The 24,072-nt window shown below is 52.1% G+C and overlaps 1 protein-coding gene across 1 annotated transcript in view; it reads left to right on the plus strand.

Moving 5' to 3' along the window:
• The first annotated feature begins 1,131 nt into the window (after positions 1-1,131).
• Positions 1,132-24,072, plus strand: part of COL1A2 (collagen type I alpha 2 chain) — a 31,797-nt gene continuing 8,856 nt past the window's right edge. Inside the window, exons 1-39 of the mRNA XM_072650719.1 lie at positions 1,132-1,344; positions 2,907-2,917; positions 3,451-3,468; positions 4,033-4,068; positions 5,111-5,194; positions 6,564-6,620; positions 7,967-8,011; positions 8,101-8,154; positions 8,247-8,300; positions 8,557-8,610; positions 8,852-8,905; positions 9,393-9,446; positions 10,459-10,503; positions 10,757-10,810; positions 10,912-10,956; positions 12,525-12,578; positions 13,044-13,142; positions 13,245-13,289; positions 13,379-13,477; positions 13,799-13,852; positions 13,962-14,069; positions 14,338-14,391; positions 14,506-14,604; positions 15,414-15,467; positions 15,722-15,820; positions 16,581-16,634; positions 17,273-17,326; positions 17,431-17,484; positions 17,598-17,651; positions 17,810-17,854; positions 18,465-18,563; positions 19,528-19,635; positions 19,940-19,993; positions 21,267-21,320; positions 21,987-22,040; positions 22,143-22,196; positions 22,288-22,395; positions 23,029-23,082; positions 23,619-23,672. Coding sequence (XP_072506820.1) covers positions 1,275-1,344; positions 2,907-2,917; positions 3,451-3,468; positions 4,033-4,068; positions 5,111-5,194; positions 6,564-6,620; positions 7,967-8,011; positions 8,101-8,154; positions 8,247-8,300; positions 8,557-8,610; positions 8,852-8,905; positions 9,393-9,446; positions 10,459-10,503; positions 10,757-10,810; positions 10,912-10,956; positions 12,525-12,578; positions 13,044-13,142; positions 13,245-13,289; positions 13,379-13,477; positions 13,799-13,852; positions 13,962-14,069; positions 14,338-14,391; positions 14,506-14,604; positions 15,414-15,467; positions 15,722-15,820; positions 16,581-16,634; positions 17,273-17,326; positions 17,431-17,484; positions 17,598-17,651; positions 17,810-17,854; positions 18,465-18,563; positions 19,528-19,635; positions 19,940-19,993; positions 21,267-21,320; positions 21,987-22,040; positions 22,143-22,196; positions 22,288-22,395; positions 23,029-23,082; positions 23,619-23,672 — 2,400 coding nt within the window. The 5' untranslated portion in view covers positions 1,132-1,274. The remainder of the gene's footprint in view (positions 1,345-2,906; positions 2,918-3,450; positions 3,469-4,032; positions 4,069-5,110; positions 5,195-6,563; positions 6,621-7,966; positions 8,012-8,100; positions 8,155-8,246; positions 8,301-8,556; positions 8,611-8,851; positions 8,906-9,392; positions 9,447-10,458; positions 10,504-10,756; positions 10,811-10,911; positions 10,957-12,524; positions 12,579-13,043; positions 13,143-13,244; positions 13,290-13,378; positions 13,478-13,798; positions 13,853-13,961; positions 14,070-14,337; positions 14,392-14,505; positions 14,605-15,413; positions 15,468-15,721; positions 15,821-16,580; positions 16,635-17,272; positions 17,327-17,430; positions 17,485-17,597; positions 17,652-17,809; positions 17,855-18,464; positions 18,564-19,527; positions 19,636-19,939; positions 19,994-21,266; positions 21,321-21,986; positions 22,041-22,142; positions 22,197-22,287; positions 22,396-23,028; positions 23,083-23,618; positions 23,673-24,072) is intronic.

Below are 24,072 nucleotides of genomic sequence, written 5' to 3' on the forward strand. Positions count from 1 at the left end.
AGCTTCTCCTCGGCCGTGGGGGGCGGGGGCTGGCGGCAGACAAGGCCAGGCCAGCTCATAGGGGTGGGGAGGAGGGGCGAGGAATGGGGGAGGGCAGTGTGATTCTTTTGCCTCCTCCAGAGAGCCACAGGATCAGACTTTTCTTCTGACCTACCCCCGAATTGAGGGAAAGGGTGTCTGAAATGAGGCCGGGGAAGGGGTGGAGGGGAGCCTTCCTGGAGCTGAATCCTTAGAAGTTCTGGGGACCACATTGCCTCTCAAGACTGGAAGACAGGTTCAAAGCCTGCCTCGGTTTCCTCAGTAGTAAAACGGACGATACCCAAAGAGCCTCCTCCAACTTCTAAGGTCACTTCTAGATATCGAATCCTCCATTGCCCGTCTGTGGGGGGGAGGGGGGGTGTCAGACTCGGGAACAGGAAAGGAAACCCCATCTCCATCTCCATAGCTTTCTCGTGGAGCAGGGCCCCAGGGAGGAGGGGAGGGGCTCCCTCCCAGCCTCAACAGTTCCAAGGACAGTCCAGAGCCAGGGCGTGGTTCGGGCTGGGTGCTTTGTGGCTGGGCAGGCGGAGTGGGGAGAGTGCTGGAGGGGACAGGAGGGCGGAGGGTTTCCCTGCCGCCTGTGCCACGCTGCACTAACCCCCCCCCCTCCCATCTCCTCCAGTCTCCCCATTTCCACTCCTCCCCCTTCTTGGCCCTATTCTATCCTAACCCCGCAACCAAGACTGGCGCAGGTAAAGTAGAACCTGGACAGCTCCTGCCCCCGTGTCCCGCCCTCTGTCTCCACCCCCCTAGCCCAGAGCCTCAGAGCAGGGACCTCTGGACATCACCGAGGGGCCCGGCCTGTGACTGTCTAGGCAAAAAGGAGCTTGGGGGGGAGGGGGGAGGGGGGCGGGGAAGCCAAGTCACAATTTCCTTCCTAAACTTCAAAATTGTCCACGTCCTCACAAAGAATGGGACCAATTTGAGCTCCCCGCCCCGCCCCCGAACCCCCCTCTTGAGTCCCCGCCCAGCTCCCCCTTCCTCAGGCTCCCGCAGGCCGCTTCCCATTGGCTGCTGCGCTCTTGGGGCCACCCCAGGCCCCCCGAGCCATGGGCCGGATAAATACAGGCCGACGGCCGACCTTATTTTAGCATCCAGCCGGCGGCCGGTGGTCTTCCTGTCGGCCACACCCGCAACTCAACTCTCTCCGCGTCTCCGACAGCCCCCGGCCCGGCCCGCGCCCCAAGGAGTCTGCATGTCCGTCTGAGCGTCCGTCCGTCCCCCGGACCGCAGACATGCTCAGCTTTGCGGACGCGCGCCTCTGGCTGCTGCTCGCGGCCACTTGGTGCCTGGCCGCAGCTCAGGGTAAGCGGGCCCCGGTCCGGGGGCTGAGGGCCATGGGGACATCCTAGGAGTGCCGATGGGGGGAACTTAGAGTGAAGCCAGCGCGGACCCCGGGAGATCCAGGGATGGCTGTGGAAAGAGTCCCCGATCCCGAGTTCGAATTGCGGCTCTTCTACGAGCCGAGGCCGTGCGCCTCCCCTTCAAGTCCCTGTCTCAGTTTCCTCAGCTGGAAGCCGAGGGAGGTGCCTTCCCAAGATATCCCCTCGGTCCTTCCAGTTCCGAACTCGCGGCTGCTCTCGGAAAGCTGTAAAAAAACAAAACCTGTTTGCGTTCCCGGGCTGGCAGCACGCGAGTCCCTCCTGGCAGTGTAGGCATCAGTGTGGACTGGTCGCCTCCTTCTGGCCAGTCTGGGGAGGAGTCCCCGGACCACTCGGACTGGTCTTGAAGTCTAGTCCGACTCTGGGCGCGGCGAGGTTCCGAGGCAGTTATTTTGGGAAACCCAATCAATCCGAAAGTTCAAAACCATTTTTTAGTAAAGCCCCTGGAAAGTGGGTGAAGCGCGAGGCGCGCCCCCTTCTGGGCACCGCCTGTGAGGACTCCGAAACTCACAGGCCCACTGTAACCTAAGGAGGGTTGCAGGAGCCCCCCAGGAGGCAGCAGAGAGGGGCTTTCTAACGGTTTCCTCATCAAGAACCAGAAAACCAGATGAGGGATCGTCTATCTCGGGGCTCTAGAGAAACAGTCTCCTTTAGTCACCGAGGTCCCCATATTGCTGGGAATGTAGGGAAAGGAGGGCTAGGGACTGATTCGACCAGAGTGGACATCCCGGGCCGGGCAGGGCACAAAGTTGGGGAGGAGAGATAAAGAAGGGGGCTGAGGGCGGGGGCCGCTAGGTTAAACATTCCCCCTCAGACCCCATCCCTCTGTCTGCATGCCCACTTCAAAAGCTCAGCAAGTCCCCCTTTTGGCTCTGATGGAAGGAATCCAAAAAAAAGGAATCCTAAAACTCGCTCATTTGGAATGCCCTATTCGGGAAGAGGCACCCCACCACCACTCAGTTGGTGACTGAGAGGCAAAAGGATGATCCAAAATTCCTTGCTGTGGCACCCAACAGATAATGGGGGAATTTGCCATCCCAGAAATAGTTCTATGGAGTTCAGTGTGACCCCTGCCAGGGTCTGGGCTAAAGTCCAGCATGCCCTTCTTGTCCAAGAGAGAGCATCGGAGATGAGCTACAGTGGAGGAGTTTTAACCTGTGGTTGTAAATCATTTGCTAATTAATGCCCTGACCTGAAAATTTTCATTTATCTGCCAATGCTCTTAATTATTGATGGCTAGAGGACTCCCCTTCAAAGACAGGGAGTCCCTGAGCTAGAGACTCATGTAAAATGTTCCAGGCACCAATGCGCCCCACACACACTTTTCCAAACTACAGTAAAACACAATGGGGCTTTTCCAATTGTTCAAACCAATTCATCTTTTAGTTTTCATCAGTCTGCCTTGGGGCTGCTGTTCGATGTCAGTGATCCAATAATGCTATAATCCAAAGTAACATGTCTCTCGTTTTTCTCCTTTCCCTACAGCTGTACAGGAGGTCAGTATCACTTTGATGTATTCTTGTTTATAGAGTTTATCAGTCTCAAGGAGTGATTAGTTGGGGGAGAGGGGCAATGAACACTGACATTGACTAGGCAGCAATCCTGGGAACTGCATGAAGGCTTGTGGTAGCAGATGTTAGGGACTGGCTGCCCAGGGAAGAGTCCACCCTTGTGGGTTGGGCCATGGAAAGGAGAGCGTGCATAAAGGAGAGGGAGAGGCTTGGGATTCTGAGCCAGGGGCTAGGGAAGAGGAATATAGAGGAAGAGACACTTTTCCCTGCTTGCAATCTGGGAAGAATGAGGCTTATCTACCTGTCTGTAGCCAAGTTCATCAAACCATTCTAGCCACAAGCAGCCTGGACAAGCACAGTATTCATATATCACAGATAAAGAAATGAAAGGTCTTGCTAACAAGTAAATGTCTATTTCCAAATGCTAATCTGGAATTCATAAAGCAGCGCAGTAGCCAGCAGATAGGCATGTGTGTGTGGCGTGTTCTAATGACCTCTGACTCTTTCTTTTCCACCAGACACCCAAAGGAAGAAAGGTAAGAATGAATTGATTCTTTGTAAAACTGGGAGATGTATGAAAATTTCACAATTCAAGTTAATGATATGTAGTAGATTTTCAAAAATAGGGGATTTTTCCAACATTCTAACCAGAATAATAAGAAGCTAATTAGACAAATAACAAAACCTATAAAGTTAGAGGAAAACAAAGAAAAATGTGGTTCTCCTCCCAAGTGAGTCAGCCTTGATTCCAGACTAAAGACATGTGTCTAAAAGGTCCTGGTGGTTTGGAGTGAGTTAGTCTAATCTGAGGAACATTTGCAAGGTTTTCATGATGTCTATGGATGCTGCCCATGCTGTAGCCAAGTCTTTCCATCCGCATCCTGAAATTACCCTGGATGGGAATACTGGCCCTGACTTTGCCAGAAGAACTGGGAGTTGTTGTCCAGTGCCCCCAGTTTTAAAAAAGTCTGTGTAGTTATAATGTAGCAGGATGGCTTACTTAATCACTCCCACCAACGAATCATACTTGAGAATGATTTGGTTGTTCACCAAAAGTCACCCTGAGCTTCATAACTAAATTGTGTTTCTCTCTCTTGAAGGGACCACAAGGAGACAGAGGTCCACGAGGTCAAAGGGTAAGGAAATCTTGATTTATAAAATTTGCTCATGTTAGAACAACCTTCAAGAGAAATCTGCGGAAATTGGCAAATTAGTTCATGATAAACAATTATTTGAACAGAACATGTTGTAATCGATCCAACTGGGTAATCGATGGGGTAAATAGATTCATTAATGTTCATTGACTCAATTTTCACCACCATAAAGCAAAGCCATATACCTCCCCCTCTCCCCCCAAAAAAAGATTGCATCATTCTCATGGGCTTCTTTTTATTGGCTGACCTATCCTTTCTCAATCCCAAGGAAATACTTTGTTTGTTTGTTTCTGTGTGATTAATTCATCCTCACAGAGTTTTTGAAGCCATGCTAAATGTGTATGCTCTTGGGGTACAGTGTTTGACAGCCAGTGGGAGCTCTTTCCCTCCCTACTTGAGTCTCCAGTGATCATCATCAAGGAATTGATATGTGTGTAGTATTGACTGGGCTAAAAAGCATATCTGGGACATTCCTGTACTGGCACTTTACATCTAATGATTACAACTATGTAATTATGAATTTTGACTAGACAGAACCCCATCTTTGCATACATCTTTACCAGATTCTTTGAGCTGAGAAGCGTGGTCCTAAGTCCACCGGTGTAGACTTTTATCAGCGATAACAATGACTGCATCAGACGCTCTACCAGGGTAATCAGGAATTACAAATAACAAATGCGGGGTAATTACTCAGTTTCTCATTATGAGAGTCAGAAAATGCTAAAGTAGCCGAGAGCAGGATCTCCAGGAAGAGGTTCTGAGCGCTATTTCTAGGAAGTTCCTAGAGTGAGAGATTTTATCTCTGACTGATCCTTCTGGGCATCATAGAGGGTTGCGGTTGGCAATATATCTCACCCTTGGATGTATTCCCGAAAGGACCTGCCTGTCATTGAAATCCGTTTGATTGCAAATGGTAACCATCTCTCCCAAAGGGACTGTGAAAAGGGCTGACCAGGCCCTTTAGCCTGAGACACTGATTTCAGGACCCACTAGGTGCTCAACTAACTTGTCTTTTGCACAACAGGGTCCCCCAGGCCCTCCAGGAAGAGATGGTGAAGATGGTCCCCCAGGCCCTCCCGGGCCCCCTGGTCCTCCTGGCCTTGGAGGGGTAAGATGCTTTTAGCTTTCTCTTTTAACCCTTGCTTTAGCACAGAATTGCTAGAAGATGGCTTAGAAGAGATGAGGGGTTCAGTGACATTGTTTTTTCTTCATAGTTTTGGTAGAAATCTGCTTTGTCTGGGAAAGCGTGATCTCAGTCTCACTTAGTGATTCTTTCATGGGAAGATCTCTTTAGTAATCCTAAGAATGTGTCAGCTATGTGACATCAATGCTGATAGATATAGCTTCTTTATTACTTACAGTATCTATGAGATGAAAATTAAACAGGTGAATTAATTTTGCAAAAATACTCCTCTTTCTTTCCCTCTTTTCCTCCTTCCCTCTTGCTTTCTTTCCCTCCTTCCTTATTTCTCTTTCCCTCCTTTCTTCCTCCTTCTTTCCCTTTTACTCTCCTTCTCTCTTTCTCCCCTTTTCTCCTTCCCTATTTTCTTTCTTCCCTCTTTCCTTCTTCCCCTCCTTTCTTTTCTGGCTTATTTGCCTTACAATTTAAGGAACCTGGCAAGCCAAATGAGTTCAGGCTCAATATAGTCAAAGGTAATTAGAAAAGGAGATCCTTCCCTCAGGCTGTCTCAGCCTCTAGTCGGGGTCTGTCCGTGTCCCTGCTGATCTTGTGGCTGTGTCTTTATGCCGGGACTCAGAAGGGTGGTTTCAGTAACTTAGGTCTGAAGCTCCTCCCTGTATCTCTGCCCAGGACTCCCTAGAGCCATCTCAGGCACAAGGTAGACCTTCAGCTGAGTATTCATCGCTGGGAGTTGGGGGAGCGTGGGGGGGGGGGGGGGTGCAGCAAGTCCAACAGTATGGATGCTCGGAGGAACAGAAGATTCATTAGACTTTCTCAAAAGGATGGAACCTCCTGTTCTTTCCTCCTTCCACCCAAACAGGGCTGCCCTGTTTCACCCTGGCATGATAGAAATTCAAAAGGCATGAAGAGTTCGTAGATGTTGCAGTGCCCATCTGTTCCCCCAAGAGGAGTGAAGGGGCCTGAGAAAGGGCGCTGGGGTTGACCCCGCTCCAGATACTGGGAGGCTGCTCTGCCATGGCCACTTCCAGTCCTAGTTAACCAAAGGCAGCTGTGGCAAAGTGTCAAGGGTGCTTTCCCTGTCTTTTCATAAATAAAGCCGCCTGAAGGTAGGGAGCTAGGACATCCCTGGAGAGTGGGCTGTGACCCAACCAGGAGATGGACTTACAATGATCCTTCAGTAACACGGGTCTCTTGTGGGAAACTTAGGAAATGGAACAGAGAAGAGGAGGAAAGAGAGAGAAGGCCCTCGCTCCCAGAATGAGCTGGTTTGCCACCAGATGGCCAGGGGTCAGGAAGGCCCACTCACTTACTTTGAGCTTTTTCTTTCTCTCCTTAGAACTTCGCAGCCCAGTATGATGCTAGCAAAGGATTGGACATGGGCCCAGGACCAATGGTATGGATCTCAAAAAAAGAAAAACTACATTTTGGGGTCTGTTGCAAAGTTCCCGTTTTCCTTAATCACGGTGTGGAACAAAATGAACAGCTTGTTTGTGAAGATGGAAACAGGGTGGTCAACATGGCACCGATCCAGGGGAGCTCGCCCCTCCCCCTCATCCCAGTCCCAGTCCCACCAGTGCTGACTTCTGAGTGAGGACTGGCTCAGCCTCTCCCCTGGATGAGGCCAGACTCAGCTGAGAGGATGGGGGGAGGCGATGCAGGCAGGGTGTGTAGAGAATCTAGCACTGCTGAACCTTCCACTAGGTGCTCAGTGTTCGATGGGATTCTGAGATAAAGTGTAACTACATCCTGCCATATGTGGGCCAGAGAGCTGGTCAAGGGGAAATGCTGGGAATTTCTTCTTCAGCTGAAAAGAGCTCAGTTCAATTGAATAGATACTTATTCAGGGTCTAGCTCACACAGAGAGTGCTAAATTAGCACCTGCTACATTGGATTGAAGGGCCTGGGAAGTTAAAAGGTTGGGGGAGGGTTAAAACTATCCCTCATTTTCCATCTGTCATGATGCAGCAGTCAGATGGGATGTATTATCCCTCCCCAGCCTGGCTTGACCTGAGTTCCCTGGGGGTGATGGCCTTGGGCCCTTGTGTAAGAGATTGAGTGCATAACCTTAGAACAAAATTATCTGATGGGGGAACTTTCTCTGCATCCCTCTTCCTCAAACTCCCCACCACGCTCACTGAGCGGGTCAGAAAGACCATTGGGAGGAGTGACTGAGTGTGCAAGTGGTCCCATCTCTCCCCCTGCTACCCCTTTGCCAAAGCAAACCCAGCCATCTCCAGTCTGACTTCCCTAGCTGCCCTGGCATTGCAAATAATAGGGTGCGTTTGTGTAGCAGTTAGAGGTTGGTGGAGCACTTTATAAAGCTCATCTCATTTTGTTTTCCCCTCACAGCATCCCTGGGAGGGAGGGAGGGAGATGAGGAAAATGAGGCAGGCAGAAGTGAAATGACTGGCCCAGGGTCACCCAGCTAGTGTCTGGGTCAGATTTTGAATTCGGCCCTTCCTGACTGCCAGTCCAGGGCTATGGCCACTTACTTGACTCTGTGAATGTTTCTGAGGTGCTAACCCTGTTATGGGATTTCTGTGTCTAGAGCTGTCTAAGGAGGAATAGGCACATCCCAAACATCTAATCTTATTTGAAGAGGAAGTAAGCCCAGGGCAGGTGTCATTTTCCCCACATCCCAGCCTGGCCATTCAGCTAGGCTGTGTCTCAGGGCTGTGTCGACTTGTCTTGTCAGACTGGTCTTTTTATGACTGGTCATCATCTGTATCCCCTTTCTAGGGTTTGATGGGACCCAGAGGCCCCCCTGGTGCAAGTGGACCTCCTGTAAGTAAATTTAAATAAACTTTTCCTTCTTACAAAGAGATTGAATTTGGAGTACTACTGTGATATTCCATGGTGTTCCTGTCTCCTAGGGTGCCCAAGGTTTCCAAGGACCTGCCGGTGAGCCTGGAGAGCCTGGTCAGACTGTAAGTAGAGATACCCTTATATGGGTCTGGGTGGATTTGGGGGATGTTCAGGGGACAGGCCCAACAGCAGCATCTTCTCTCTGTTCCCTTAGGGTCCTGCAGGTGCCCGAGGACCCCCCGGACCTCCTGGAAAGTCTGGTGAAGATGTAAGTGGGGGGTGGGCATCACTACTGGGGGCCAAGTAGGATTGAGCAAGTCAGCAAATTGGTCTAAATCGCACACCTCAGGCAAGCTTCCTCATGTGGGAGACAGCCTCCCACAGTAGGATCAACACTGCCATCAATACATGCACCTTTTATAACTTGTGACTTTTCATAAAATACAGATGCCTAGGATTGCTCTGAAATTGATTGATTGATCCAGAATTACCAATGAAAAGACTTTCTGCCTCTTTTCTTACAGGGTCACCCTGGAAAACCTGGAAGGCCTGGTGAGAGAGGCATCGTTGGACCACAGGTGAGACTCTCCCCAGCACAGTGTCACTACCCTGGCCCCACTGAGCCACAGGATCCTCAGCCAGATGTCTGACCACACCTTGGTTGACCCAGTTTTTACCCAGTCCAGATAGGAGGTTGTCCCCATTTCTGTTAATATGAAAGATTGGACTGATGAGCACGAGATGAAAGCATGCATTGTGGGGGGGGGGGGGGCTGTTGGGGAGAGTGATTCCAGATGGATTCCCCCCATTTCCCTGCAGGGTGCTCGTGGCTTCCCCGGAACTCCTGGCCTGCCTGGATTCAAGGGAATTCGGGTATGTATTGTCTCTGTCTGGATGACTGGTCTAGGGACGTTGAACTTGTCTGGACCATGTGAGAGCTAGGCAGGGTGCCCCCAGGGTTGGGAGGCAGGCAGGACCCAACCCAAGACCCAGATGCTCTTATGTGACTCCAGTGGGGATGTCTGTGTAGCAGGAGAACGAGCCCATAGGGCATGTGGGACAGGTCAGCCACCTCCTAAGCACTAGAATCCCAAGTCATGGCATGGCTTGTGGGGAGGGCTCATCCATCCAGGCTCAGAATTCTGCAGATAGAAAAACTAAGGCCCAGAGAAGGGACAGGTATGCCCATGACACCCTGCTGGTCAGTGCCCAGGCAAGGCGTTAGGTATTAGGTGTCCTCCCTCCTCACTCCATTCAGGGCACCACCATGCCTGCTGCTAGAATCCAAGATTTGCTGGATGAGTCCTGGTGGTGGTGGGCCCTTTGTTTGGCATTTTACCAAGATGACTCCTTTCTCTAGGGGCACAATGGCCTTGATGGATTGAAAGGACAAGCAGGTGCTCCTGGTGTCAAGGTAAGGATTAAATTCGATCCATTAAACCAGCCAATGAGCTGATGCTCTCCAACCTGCATGTCTCTGGCTGCTCTTGGTGAGTAGGCTCAGAGAACAGGAACAGCGGGTAACCGATCGTTGGAACCATCCCCTGACAGTTCAGGCTAGTCCTGTGTTGGATTGTCCATGAGGCCCACATACAAGACTGGGTCTGCAGTGAGCCTGTGGGGCATGGCCCTACCTGACCAAATGCTCCATGAACACACACATGCATAAACACACATACACATGCATGTGTGCACACAGATACTCACATATGCACAAATGTGCACGTACATACATGTACACACATTCACACAAGGCAGGTGTTAGCTCAGAGCATGATATGGAGCCATTGTCTCGCAATACACGTGTGGAATCATGGACCAGGGCAACAGGTACTTGCCTTGGGAGTCCCTCCTGTTGGGCACAGCAGATACTAAGCTTATTATTGGAAATCTGATAGATCCTCACTTTTTCAAAAGTGTTTTTTGTATATTCAGAAATGTCTTTCTGCCTCCCTCACCCCCTGAGAGCTTCCTTTCTCTGGTCTGGCTTTCATCATCTCTGGGTCCCCAGTCCTCCTCCCACGCCCTGCTGAATCTTTACATTCTCCACATCATCACCACCATTATTTGGTTCCCCTGCTCAGTAGACAGGGAGGAGGAAGCATGAGGCAACTGGGACCTGTCCCAACTTCTCCTTTCTCCTAGGGTCTTCCCCCAAGCACCTTCCCCATCCCATGACCCACCCACCAGATGTGTCTTGGCTCTGAGTCTATCTTGAGGCAAAAAGGTTCACTTTGTATTTTTCCCTCTATATAGATGGGGGGACTGAGCATTACAGAGGGGAAGTGCTGAGATCCCATACCACCTGAGTGCCAGGGTCTCCTGCCAATGCCCTTCCCACTGTGCCCCTCCCCCTAGGTTGTCAGGATGACAGGAATTTTGGAAATGCTAATTAACACAAGAATCCATTTTTCTTTTCTGTATAGGGTGAACCTGGTGCCCCTGGTGAGAACGGGACTCCTGGCCAAGCAGTGAGTGTCCTTCAGGGCTTCTTCTTTGGAAAATGGGGAGGGAGACATCCCAGGCTAGGGCTCCAGGCACTGTGTTGTTGAGGCTTAACTAGAATTCCTGACAGGCTTCAATGGAGCTGGGCTCTGAGACCTTTCTTCTTGTTGCATTTTTCATTGGCCATAAGTGACCTTGGAAAACAGCCTCCTCCACCCCCCCATGAGGAGAAGAGCAGAAATTCAAATGTCTCATAATTGTCTCTTTTTCTGCCTCCAGGGAGCCCGAGGCCTTCCCGGAGAGAGAGGACGAATTGGAGGTGCTGGCCCCGCGGTAAGAGCTTCCTCACAGAGGCATTTGTCCCCTTTTGGGGGTTAATGGGGGGCTTTACTAAAATCTCATGTTCTCATGACTTCCTTCCATGTTTGACACAGGGAGCCCGCGGAAGCGATGGTAGCGTTGGCCCTGTCGGACCTGCTGTAAGTCTCTCAAGGCCAGGATTGTTGGGAGGATGGGTGTGGAGGGGATCTGCACTGAGTTCCCCAGAAGACAATGTCCAGGACTTCCATGGGTCTTTCCAAAGGTTCCATCCATAGTCACCATCCTGAGCTGAAAGAGTGTTTGCAGGAAGCTTTGGGTCAATGGACCCAAAGCCCTTTGGGCCATTTCTGCTCCGTCTATACCTTATTCCCCAAAAAAGCCATTATTCCTAAAAACGACATTGGGGACCAAAGCAGGTGCTGTGTGGTCCTCCCAGAATTCTATTATGTGTCTCTGCAATGAATTCCAAAGTAAAAAAACCCAGAAACCCCCAATTCACCCTTCTTTAAATAGAGGTTATGGGCTGAGTGGAAGAGCTGGGACCCACCAAGGGCTTCCACCATGGTGTTCCAATTCAAGGGTGGGACATTTTCCTCCCACAGACGAGCGAAATTACTTGGAAGCCTGAATCTTCTAGGCTACTGGAAGAAGCCTGGTTTTTAGAAAAATTCTTTGGAATCTGCTAATATTTCCCCAAGATTTCCCATCAAGAAGTTTTTGATGGGCTCCATTAGTCTCCTTTCCATCCACCAAACTCCCCATTAATCATTTCACAGTCACCTTGGCTATGTCTGATCACACCTGGCCAGCTGAAATGGCCTCTTTGGACCTAATTATCTGGAATTTAATATGCTTTTCACCCATGTTCCAGAGATGATTGCCATCCTTTTCCAATCATTTTGTATCAATCAAAATGAAAGCAACAAGAACAGCGCGTCAGTATAGCCATTTGAGGTGAACAAAATACCATAGGTAGGACCCAAAGGTGCTTTTCAGTAAGTATGTGTGAATGTGTGTGTGAGTATGTGTGTGTGTGTATATGTGTGAGTGTGTGTGTGAGTGTGTGTGTGTATGTGTGTGTGAGAGTGTGTATGTGTGAGTGTGTATGAGTGTGTGTGTGTGTGTGTGAGTGTGTGTGTGTATGTGTGTATGTATATACATGAGTGTGTGTGAGAGTATGTGTGTGTATGTGTGTGTGAGAGTGTGTGTGTGAGTGTGTGTGTGAGTGTGTGTGTGGGTGAGTGTGTGTGGGTGAGTGTGTGTGAGAGTATGTGTGTATGTGTAAGTGTGTGTGAGTGTGTTTGAGTGTGTGTGTGTGTGAGTGTGTGTGAGTGTGTGTGTGAGTGTGTGTGTGTGAGTGTGTGTGTGAGTGTGTGTGTGTTTTCAGGGTCTTCAAGGACTGAAGAGCAAGGTCACTTCCAAGCCTGGCCTGTTCCTTGGCCTCATCAGGGTCCCTGCCATGTGTTTGCTGCCCAGATCACTGGCCATGTCTCTCTAACTTGGGGGAAGGGAGAGCACTGTGTGCAGGCTCGCTTTGCAGGGGCTCTGCGATGTGGCCAGTGCCCTCAGGGAGCAAAGGCTTTCGTCCCATCATCCTCTGAGGCTGTGCCCTCTTTCTTGCCAATGGAGTCACTATTATTAATCCAGAAACTAAGAAGTCATTGCCCCCAAGAAACAGGCCCTGCCTTCTTGACCCATGACTGACCCACCTCCCTTGTCTCCCCAGGGTCCCATCGGCTCTGCTGGTCCCCCCGGTTTCCCAGGTGCCCCTGGTCCCAAGGTGAGTGAGGATTCTCTTTCTGTTTGGCCATGCCTAGAGAGGAGCAAAGTGGTCTCTTTTTTCCCAACACAGTCCCGTTTATCAAAGGGAATTTCCTAAAATATATTGATATAATTCTCTCCCTCTGTTATGTTCAAGCTCCTTTAACCAAGGCCAGTTATCGATACAGAGCAGTTGGTTGTTGGCCCATCTGGATGTCAGAGCTGGTGTAAAGGACCATGGGCCTGGGCTAAGACCTGCTGGCTGCAGGCAGGAAGGGTCCCAGAGCAGGGAGAGGCTCCCAGAGCCACCTGTTAAAGATGAGGGGACTGAGAATGCCCCAAGAGGGGAAATGTTTGTCCAGGTAACTCAGGTGAAGAACTCCAGGCAGAATTCAAATCTAGAAATACATTCTCCCCAGAGTTCTCCTTGGTCAACGAGGTAAGATTCTAGTGCTCACTGTCCCCTTTGCATTTGATCTTTTAGGGAGAACTTGGACCTGTTGGCAACCCTGGCCCTGCTGGCCCTGCTGGTCCTCGTGGGGAGCTGGGTCTTCCAGGAATGACTGGCCCCGTCGGTCCTGCAGTAAGCAATCCCAGCCTCCCAAGCATGAGGAGATCAAGAGGCCCAGAAGGGGAATGGGGCTAAGAGTTGGCCAGGCTTAACTGTCTCCTCCTTCTTCTCTAGGGTAACCCTGGTGCCAATGGTCTTACAGGAGCCAAGGGGGCTGCAGTAAGTATCCACGCACAGGGCCCTTGGTCTGGCTTTCCTGCGGGCTCATCAGGAGAGTGACCATTGGCTATTCTGGGTTGTGTCTGCAGGGTCTCCCTGGTGTCGCTGGTGCCCCTGGTCTTCCTGGTCCTCGAGGCATCCCTGGCCCTGCTGGTGCTGCTGGTGCTTCTGGTCCCAGAGGGCTTGCGGTGAGTGGCATCATTTCAGCACCTTTCCCCACAGACACACACACACCCAGCCGTCTCGGGGACTATCTCTGGTACACTCTGTCCTTTGTCTAACTGGCTTTTCAAGTGCCTGGGTCACAGGCTGGTCAGCTTAATGCTGTGGATTTTGGGGATCCACGGGTGGCATTTTCCAGAGCTCTCGTTCCTGGCACAACCTGTGTGCCTTTCCTCCACCTCTATGCCCCTTTAGAGTGGGCAGCCTGCCTGCTCTGTCCCACATGGCCCCTTGGACCAAAGGTCTTGCCAGAAGCTTTGTCCAGTGACCTGTGTGCTTGATTCTAGGGTGAACCTGGTCCTGCTGGAGCCAAAGGAGAAAGTGGAAACAAGGGAGAGCCGGTGAGTAGCTGCTCATTAATCGACGTTAGGGTCTCCTTCTTCCCTCCTCTCTCCCTGACTGAGAGAGGATATAATTGTTCCTTCTGTTTCTTGTTTTTGTGGGGGACAGGGTGCCGCTGGGCCCCAAGGTCCCCCTGGCCCCAGTGGTGAAGAAGGCAAGAGAGGACCCAATGGCGAGCCAGGCTCCACCGGCCCCACAGGACCCCCAGGACTCAGAGTAGGTGCCCTGTGAAACTCCTGGGAAGTCGGTCATGCAGTGGGTTTGTGGACTAAGCCCCAGAAACATCTGTTTGTGATCAGCCTCTAAGCCAGTGACTCACTGGCCTGGTATGTGGCTGGTGGAGTCAGACAGTTTTCTGCGGGATTGCTCTTTGATTCAGGTGGGGGCTGGGGGACTGCCTTACATATTTGGGGCTCCATGTTCTCTCTGCTTGAGGGGCTCCCATGGGAGGATTGTCCTGACCCACGTATGTCCTCTTTGTCAGGGTGTTCCTGGATCCCGGGGTCTCCCTGGAGCTGATGGCCGTGCTGGTGGCATGGTAGGTGGACCCCAAAGAATCCCTTTAGCCCAGCACACCAAAGACCAACCGCACCCTCTATAGACTTGTTCAGACACCGGAGACCTCACCTCCCATCTCTTTTTTTTAAAACAGGGTCCCCCTGGTAACCGAGGCTCCTCTGGTCCTGCCGGAGCCAGAGGCCCCAACGGAGATGCTGGTCGGCCTGGAGAGCCCGGTCTCATGGGCCCCAGAGTAAGTTCCAGAAGTATTCTGGCCCCTGCAAACTCTCTGTTCCTATCTGATCAAAGGAGAAAAAGGAGGGGGGCCCAAAGGGACTTGGTCACTGGCCATAGGCAGAGGCCAGTTGGTAGGTTCCTGGGTGCCAGCCATTCCTTGTGGGGGTAGGGGGGTTCTGATCTGGGCTGATCAGATGACCCAAGACAAGTCGCCAGAGGAACCAAAGTTTATTGATCTCATTCTGAAGGCCGCTTGGGGTTTGTTGTGCCAGGCTCAGTGGGCAGCACAGGGTGGGGCAGGCTGTTCTTGGCCTTCTGAGTCATCATTTCATGAGGGCCAAGAGCTTGGGGGGCTGCAAGCTTACAAACTTCCTCCCAGATCCCATGGGCCAGCAGTCAGGGTCTGATCCCAACCTTCTCTGTACATGACTGTCCCCGTAACTACGGTGACAGCAATTCATCAGCAGATGCAGATGGGATGCTTGGTCACAGTGAGGCAGCGGGCAGAGATGGGCGCCTTCACTCTTTAACAGCAGGGGGAGCCTCACCTCACAATCACCCTGGCAAAGGGCAGAGCCAGGGTTTACAAGGCCAGGGCTTTAACACAGCATACATTTTAGAAATTATTTGAAAAAATAATTGTAGGAGGAAAAGATGTGAGCCAGTAGATTACAGTGCACTTCAAGACAGACAGACAGAGAGAGACTAGAAAGAAAGATGGGGACAGAGAAAGCAGGTAGAGGTGACTCCCTGGCTGGCACCTCCCAAAGACAAAAGCCAGGCAAAAGCAAAGGCACTAAGCCAGCTGCCTTCTCCCCTTCCTAGGGTCTCCCCGGCTCCCCTGGAAACCCTGGCCCCACTGGTAAAGAAGGACCTGCCGTAAGTATCACATGCCTTCTACCCTACTTACATGTCCAGATGCCAGGCTCTTAGCCTGGTGACCAGCACACCAAGAGTCCATAGTGTCTCACAGAGGGTCCCTAGGGCACACATGATGGGGTGGCAGAGGGAGTGGGCCCATGTCCTCTTTGGAAGAACCCAATGCATTTGGAGTGGGCCCTGGGCAGGAAGCAAGCTCATGGACACTGGTAGGGGATCCTTCTCCAAGTCCAAAGTGCCTTGATCTCTTTTAGGGTCTCCCTGGTCCTGATGGCAGACCTGGCCCCACAGGTCCTGCTGGAAACAGAGGTGAACCTGGTAACATCGGCTTCCCAGGACCCAAAGGCCCTAATGTAAGTATGAGGGCGGCGTGCCTTTCGTTCATCCATTCAGCTAAATGGGGCAAGTGGCCACTGGGGCCAGGGTAGCTCTGAGGGTTGGAAGCAGAGATGGACCCATCAATGAGGCTCCTACCCTCAGGAGGAGCTGGGAGAAAAAGAAAGCTTTGTGGCTGAGAAAGCATGAGCAGGCCCTCTTCCTGGCGTTCCATGGAATCTCAGAATGCCCTTCTGGAAATGTGGCAGGCATACCCTCTGCCTCCATACCCTGCCCAGACACTAGCCCCAAAGCTTTCAGGACCTCTGTTCACAGCAGGGACAGACCTGGCTGTACTGGGACCAGCTCTGTTTGTCCACCTCTCACCCTTCTCTGTTGCACCAGGGCCAGCCTTCTCCTCACACATGATAGCCAAGGCTTCCTAGTCTGTGTCTGTAAGGGCACTGGCCTTGCCCAGCACTGTGTCCCACCTGGGCTCCCAGGGACCCCTTTCACTGCTCTCTTGCCCCATGGCCTCCAAACCCACCATCTTGAAGTCTGGGCCACCAGACAGATTTGCTCCAAGAAGCCCTTGGCACTCATGCCTGCCAGACCTGTGTCTGTCCACTGACCACCACGAGAGTCTGACAGGGTGCGAATGAGGCACTGTGGGAGAGAAAGCAAAGGCAAACCAAAACAGGGGGGTGTCTATCATGCAGAGACACGAGTGCCTGGGATTATTGCGTGAGTGTGGGTGGTCAATGTCATTCTTCATAACTTTCCATACTTTTATTTCAGGGTGAGCCTGGCAAAAGCGGGGAGAAAGGTCACGCTGGTCTTGCTGGTGCTCGGGTAAGTTCATGGGGCCTAGTGATGTCAGGGGAACAGGGGATATTCACCGTCACTGAGGGTTAGTGTGAGCTGCATGGCCCATCTGGGCTGGCCATGAGGCTGGAGGGCATGATCCCTGAGGTCCCACCCAGCCTGTGATCTGTTTGCAAATGCCAGGCCCTGGGCCTAGCTTCACTCCACCATGGCTGGGGCCCCCAAGCTTAGTATCACCCCCTAGGTTGAGGCCCCCAAGCTTAGTGTCACCCCCTCCCCAGGTCAGTGCTTCAGGCCATTAAGTTGGCCTATTTATACAGGGTCCCCAGTAGAGCAGCATGGTGTGGTCTGAGGAATGGAGGCAGATTGGTGTCCTGGGAGGACACTCTCAAGGATCAGTCCTGGGCCCACCTCTTCATAGCTGGTACAGAGGGATCAGGCCCTGCCTCACTTAGAACTCCACCAGGAAGCCTCAGGACCAAATGCAGACCACTTGATCTTATAAAAAGCAGGGTCATGTGGGCCAAAGTGACTGCCTTCAGGTGGGCACCAGCTGAGCTATGACCCTGCCCTAGCTGGCATATTTCCAGGCCTTCCTGGGTGTGGCTTTGCAAGCCTGCTGCCCTCTGGCCCTTAGGTGATCTAAGGTGTCTACTCTTCCACAGGGCGCTCCTGGTCCTGATGGGAACAACGGAGCTCAAGGACCCCCTGGCCCTGCTGTGAGTATTGCTCAGGTCTACTCTCCTGGGCCCAAGGCTCTGAATAGCATTTTCTCCTCTGTTCGAGCTCAGAAAAAAATGATGTTTCCCTTTTGGGTTTTTAGGGTGTCCAAGGTGGAAAAGGTGAACAGGGTCCCGCTGGTCCTCCAGGCTTTCAGGTAAAATAGACTGAGATCTATCCCCTCCTTAGGCCTCAGGCCCCTCCTGGTTCAGCTCCAGGACCCCGAATGCAATCAGAATAAACATTTGATCTGCCTTTCTCTCCATGTAGGGTCTACCCGGCCCCTCAGGCCCTGCTGGTGAAGGTGGCAAAGTAGGAGAAAGGGTGAGTATGAGGGTTAGTGGTGCCTTTGCCCTGTTCTCTCACACACACAGCCCAACCCTGCCCACATTCCATGGAAGCAAGGTTTCTCTCCGGTGGCTTCTGGGAGTCTTGACTGAGCCTTGAGGGTGGATGGACTGACTCTTCCTCCTTTGTTCTAGGGTATCCCTGGTGAATTCGGCCTCCCTGGCCCTGCTGGCCCAAGAGTGAGTATCTCTCAGGAATGCCCTGTTTGGGTACCCTCAGAAGGGCCTGGGAGTCATCACCAGACAGGTGGTGGGTCCCAGTGCTCAGCCAGCCCACCTGCCCCTCCTGTGTCCAATGTAGCCACCCACTGAGCCAGACATGACTCCCAAGAGCTTGGCTGACCATACTTTAAAGCCTAGCTCTTGTGCATCAGGAAGAAAGGCCCAGCACTGTGGGTAGTTTCTTAATATTCTGAAAAGAAACTTCAAATTGTAGATATGCCCTGAAAGAGTTAGAAATGGCTTCCCAAGGGGACCAGCTGAACTGCAGGTGACCCCACCACATAAGGAGGCCTGAGGGACCTGATGTTGGACCTGAGAGCCAAGGGCTCTCCAATGTGCACTCTAGCCTTGGTCCTTGGCTGACCAGGGCCCTGGAGCTTTGTCTTCCTTCTCATCAGGTGAGGGATGGGCTGGGAAGAGCCCTCAAGCCAAGCTGATACTAAATGTCGGCTCTTCTAGCACCCCTTTGAGGCAGCTGGAAAGGAATGTGCAGACATGACCATTTTCCCTGACAAGACCATTTCTAAAGAGAATGTGGCCAGGGCACCCAATACTCTCTCTCTTTCAGGGTGAACGTGGTCCCCCTGGAGAAAGTGGAGCAGTCGGTCCTACAGGTTCCATTGGAAGTCGAGGTGCATCTGGTCCCCCAGGCCCTGAAGGCAACAAGGTAGGGGGCAATGGATGCCTTCACCCTGGGCATCAGCAGGGTTATGGAAGGGAACTATTTTTTTTAGTTGATCAGTCATGTCCAACTCTTGGTGACTCCAACTGGGGTTTTCTTGGCAAAGACTTGGCAAAGCCACTGGAGTGGCTCGTCATTTCCTTCTCCAACTCATCTTACAGATGAGGAAAACAAGGCAAACAGTTAAGTGATTTGCCCAGGGTCAGACAGCTAAGTGTCTGAAGTTGAATTTGAATTCAGGACTGGCACTCTATCTACTGTGCCACCTTGCTGCCTTGTAATGGACCATAGGAATATCCTTATTCCACAGAGAAGGTGGGAAGGGACTCACCTAAGCAGAAGCCAGATTTGAAGTCCAGGCCAAATCCTAAATGCCAGGCAAATACTTCCCTGGAGAAAATGGTCTGGGCTGCTTTCATACCTCCCAAATTTGTCATGACCATTTACCTGGATGTGGCAAATCCACAGTTCTGGAAAAAACATACAAACAAACCATGTTTGTGGCTTGGGGAAAGAAGGTTCTATTCCTCTTCAAAAGCACTTGGCATCTGCCTGGGAGACAGCTGGGAGCGGGGGGAGGCAAAGACTAAGCAGAGAGCTTGGGAAGAGCAGGGATCTCCAAGTCCATACATGTCACCTTCACAGTGATTACCTTGGCAAGGCTTCCTCCTCACTGGGAGAGACATGGCTCCTAGACAGACATTGGGGGGGAAAAAGAAATCTCTCCCAGGCTCCACCTTCCTATTTCTTCCTTCTTCCTCAGGATGGGGAATGAGAAGGGGATGAGGTGATGGGCGATGGCACTAGGATAAGGAAGAATGGGGCCTCCATTACTCTCCACACCTCTCTAGCCTCCCCTGGGCATGGGACAGGGTTGGGCAAGCATGTGGCCTGTGAACTTCTATCCCTATCACTCCATGAACCGCACATTTCTTTTATTTGGGGGCAGGGTGAGCCCGGTGTTGTTGGTGCCCCTGGAAGTGCTGGCCCCGCTGGCTCTGGTGGAGTACCAGGAGAGCGAGGTGCCGCCGGTGTCCCTGGAGGCAAAGGGGAAAAGGTAAGTGGGAGCAAACTGTTGCTGTGGGTGGGTGCAGAGGGTAGTGGAGGAGGGAGTTCCCTAGTTGGAGTCACTGGAGCCAGGACTGGGCCAGAAGGACTCAGAAAGGATGAAGAACCAGGGGACCTTGGTCTCTTAGCCTCCAGATGCCTCTTTCAATGCCCCAGGGTGACCTGGGTGATGGAGGCATTGACATCTTTGCAAATCCAGGGTGTCAGTGCTGTCTTCTCTAGCACCATCAGGGTCAAAGTTTAGATAAAAACCATTGAGGGAATGTAGCCACATGGTCTTCTTCTGTTTTCAGGGTGAAACTGGCCTCAGAGGTGACTTTGGTAACCCAGGCAGAGACGGTGCTCGGGTAAGTCAGCCTCTTTCCCCCTGGCTGTCTTGGCACAGGGGCCGGGAGGAGGTCAGAGGTCACTGTCTTGAATGTGCCAGGACAGATTCAGATGGTTTCTAGACAAAGAATGTCAGTTAGCCCACATCTTCCTTTGCTAGTCAAGCTATGACCAAGCACTGCTGAGCACAGGCCAATGGTTACAGGCCTTTGAAAATTAGGATTGGCTGAAATCAGGTCTTCCACCAGGAAGTTTGGCCCTGAGCAGCAACTCCAGCTGGGGTGTTCTGGGACAGATGCCTCCTGTGGGTGAGGGTGATGCTCACTATGGGTGGCAGCCTCACCTACTCAGAGGGTACAGAGGGTAGTAGCTGTGCTCCAGCACCACAGGAGGTCAGCATCCCACCCCTGGGTGGTGGCCCAGCCTGTGGATGAGTCAGTGTCCTCTCCACTACAGGCACCAAAGAGGTCATGTGGCCTACAGTGAGCCATTGGAATGGAGAGGACACATCCCATGGGGTCACTCTGCCAGGCCTGGAGTGGCTCTAGGCTGGAGCCTGGTATTCAGAGCAAGCAGGGCCCTCCCCTCCCCTCCCTGGAGGAATGGATGCTCCAGGCTCGAGTTTATCCTGGGCAGTGCAGATGTGAGCAGTGGGGATGGGGCCCAAAGAATTTTAAGTGCTTCAGCCTGTCTCTGGGTTGCCCTGAAAGTCTTAGTCTGCTAAGTAGGGGTCCAGACTGCAGACCTATTGTCATCCAAAAAAGGACAGCAATGGCGCCTTTCCTAGGTTTACCATTAGCTCTTTCAGGGTCAGTGAGAGCAGAGATACGGGGGCTTAGGGCTTTTGAGATTCACACCTGAGGGTCGCACTCTTGCTGCAGCCTTTGCTGCAGCTGAATTAGGAGTCATTCTAAGACTGCAGCAAGGAGACCCCGGAATAGGTCCCGGAAGTACAAAGGCTACTTCCCTGACCCTGCTCTTGATCTGCAGAGTTGGGAGGGAGGGCTCCCAGAGTCCTTGAGTCCCTCATGATGTTCCATGACTTTCATTCTTGGGCCCTCACCTGACAGCTTCACTAGTCTTTATGTCTGGAGCTGGGGGTGGGCATGTGTCAATATAATGGAGACAGAGAGGAAGGGGAGGAGGACAGGAGGACAGGAGGGGAAGAAGAGGAAGAAAGGGGGACAGGAAGGGGAGGGGGAGGAAGAAAAGGGGGAAAGGAGGAGAAGGGTGTCCACTGACAATGGGGTACAGTAACTGGTGAGTGAGACCCCTTTCTTATTCTGTCTTTAGGGAGCTCCTGGAGCGATGGGTGCCCCGGGTCCTGCTGGAGCCACTGGCGAGAGGGTAGGCATGCATTCCTTCCCAGCAGCAGCCCCCAGTTCTCAGCCAGCCCTGGTCCAGCAAAGAGAGCCTGGGCAGTTATCTGGTGGAGAAAACACCACTGTAGCCCTGCTCTGCCTCCTAGGAGAGCCAGGAACCACCAGTAGCATCTTTCCCACTGCCTGGCCGCTGAATCATCTGCATGTCCATGTTCAGCATTTCACAGCGCTTAAATGCCTCTTGAGTTTCAGCGGAATGATCTGGTTTCTGAATCAGTCATTAAGTGATCTCCAGATGCCTCAGACACAGACACACACAGACACACACAGACACACACAGACACACACACATACACACACACACACACACACACACACACAGGCCTCATGTTAGTGGAACCAAAAACCCAACCAGGCAGTCCATCTACCTCCATCCAGATGAGTCCTCCCTGCAGCCTGTGTGACTTCTTCTGTTGCAAGATGCTGGCCAGCAGCGGGAGCCCCTCCCCATGGCCCAGGTTCAGGATGATGATGGGCTAAGGACCATCCTCTATCCATCCCAATGGTCTCTTTATAACTAGCCCTCTGAGTTCCCATCCCCGTCACTGCAGTGGCATGCCAGATGAGGTTGCCATCCTCCTTTGTTGCTTCCTGGTCACACTCACTGACCACTTACCTTCGGTTCCTCCAGGGTGAAGCTGGTCCTGCTGGTCCTGTTGGTCCCACTGGTGCCCGAGGTGCTCCTGTAAGTAGTCCCACACCTGGTTTTGTCAAACTGTGAGCCTGGGAAGTCAGGGCAACGTCCAACCCAATGTCTAAAACACTTCTTGTCCTTTCTTCCACCCAGGGTGATCGTGGAGAGGCTGGGCCCGCTGGCCCTAATGGATTCGCTGGCCCTCCTGTGAGTACAGGGTTAATCTACATGAGCAGGTGCCAGGCTGGGGAGTGGGCAGAGTACAGCCTTCACCACTCCAATTGGTTCTGTCCTCTAGGGTGCTGCTGGCCAAGCTGGAGCAAAGGGAGAACGTGGAACCAAAGGACCCAAAGGAGAAAATGGTGTTGTTGGCCCCACTGGCCCTGTGGGTGCAGCTGGTCCTGCGGTGAGTGGCCCTCATTGGCCAGCCCAGTATGTCCTGCATCGGTGATGGATCCATTGTCATGGCTTGATTTCCTGGGAAGGGCCCACAGACCATTCCATCCACCAGTTGTCTTGAGTTCTTCTTGTGGAGACAGCCCCAAGTAGGGCTAACATCAAGTGGAATGGGTCCAGTGGTCTGAGGTGGGCTTCCAGTAATGGAAGTAATATCTACACACCTATCATCTAATGCGCTCACACTTGTGCCCACAAGCAAAGTCATGCTATTCCCATTTCACAGGGGAGGGGACTGAGGCAAAGAGAGGGTGACTGGCTGGATGCCTCCAGTACCCCCAGCTGCCTCTGATGATTTAGGGTTACATGATGATTTAGGTACAGCCTGACCTGAAGAGAGAAGGATAGAAAGCCATTCAAACAGCCCAGATCTAGAAAAAGAAAGAGAAATGTTCCAGGGAAGCCCCATTACACAAATCTGCATCCTCTGCTTCCTCAGCTCCCCCTAAAACAGGGTGACTCTCACCAATGCCAGGTGTGAGAGCATGAGAGGGAATCTTCCTAAACCAGAGGCTGAATCATGGAAGGGAGACTGTCAAAGGCCCTGTTGACTCTGGTTTCTCTTTTTCCTTTTCTCCTCTAGGGTCCCAATGGCCCCCCTGGTCCTGTTGGAGGTCGTGGTGATGGTGGCCCCCCTGTAAGTCTTTGAAGTGAACCATGGTCCTCTGTTTGGTCTGTAGATGACAGGTGACCCTCTAAGGGTTGGGACAGGTGGCAGGAGGAAACACAGAGACCTGCACCTATGCTCTCCTTGTTGGAGTGGAGATCCATGTGGGAATGAGCACTTGGGCTCATGTTCCTTTGTGGACCTCGCTCTGCCCTCTGCCCCCTCATCAGGCTTTCCTTCTCCCATTACCCAGTCTCTAGTGGAGAGGCACAGTTATCGTTGTCCTGGGATAGGAGGCTTTGGGAAGCCTGACTCACACCTGCCTCACAGAAGTGCTGCCTCAGTGCCCCCAAAGTGCTGGGATTAGTGCAAAGACAAATTAGAAAGGGAGATGGAGGTGGGGGAAGTCTTTGGGGTGCCCTCCAATCCTGCCTTGCAGACTGTGGCCTTGGTCACAGCTCTTAAAAGAGAAATGCCCCAAGCCCCTAGCTCAATAATTATGATCATCAACCTTGACCCCAGTCCTCAGCTTCACCTTTCTTTTCATGTGCTTGCTTGCTTCCTAGGGTGCAACTGGTTTCCCTGGTGCTGCTGGGAGAACTGGAGCCCCAGGCCCTGCTGTGAGTAAAACCTTATCAATTCCTGGATAGATGCAGGAGGAAAAATATGTGCCTGGGTGGCTAGAATATGCCTACTGCCAGCCTGGCACAGAAGCTCACCATCTGCTAAGAAAACCTGGCAGAGAATCATGCAGGGGCATGGAAGGAGACAGGATCAATACCCAGCAAACTCTCCTGATCCTCATCAGGAGGTGCCATCCCCCATCCCCAGTTTGTACAATGGGTCAGATACATCCAAACCTAGTGGCTCTGCTCCCCTGTGGTCAGATCAGACAATGCCAACCCTGAGCTACTCTGTGGGAGCCAAGGATACAGTCCTGGGCAGAGTCAAGAAGGAAAAAGAATCCTGTGCTGGCATTTCCTACGTGGGCACTTCAGTAAATCCTGTGAATGCCCTCCT

The sequence above is a fragment of the Notamacropus eugenii genome, chromosome 3, assembly GCF_028372415.1.
Source record: "Notamacropus eugenii isolate mMacEug1 chromosome 3, mMacEug1.pri_v2, whole genome shotgun sequence".
NCBI lineage: Eukaryota > Metazoa > Chordata > Mammalia > Diprotodontia > Macropodidae > Notamacropus > Notamacropus eugenii.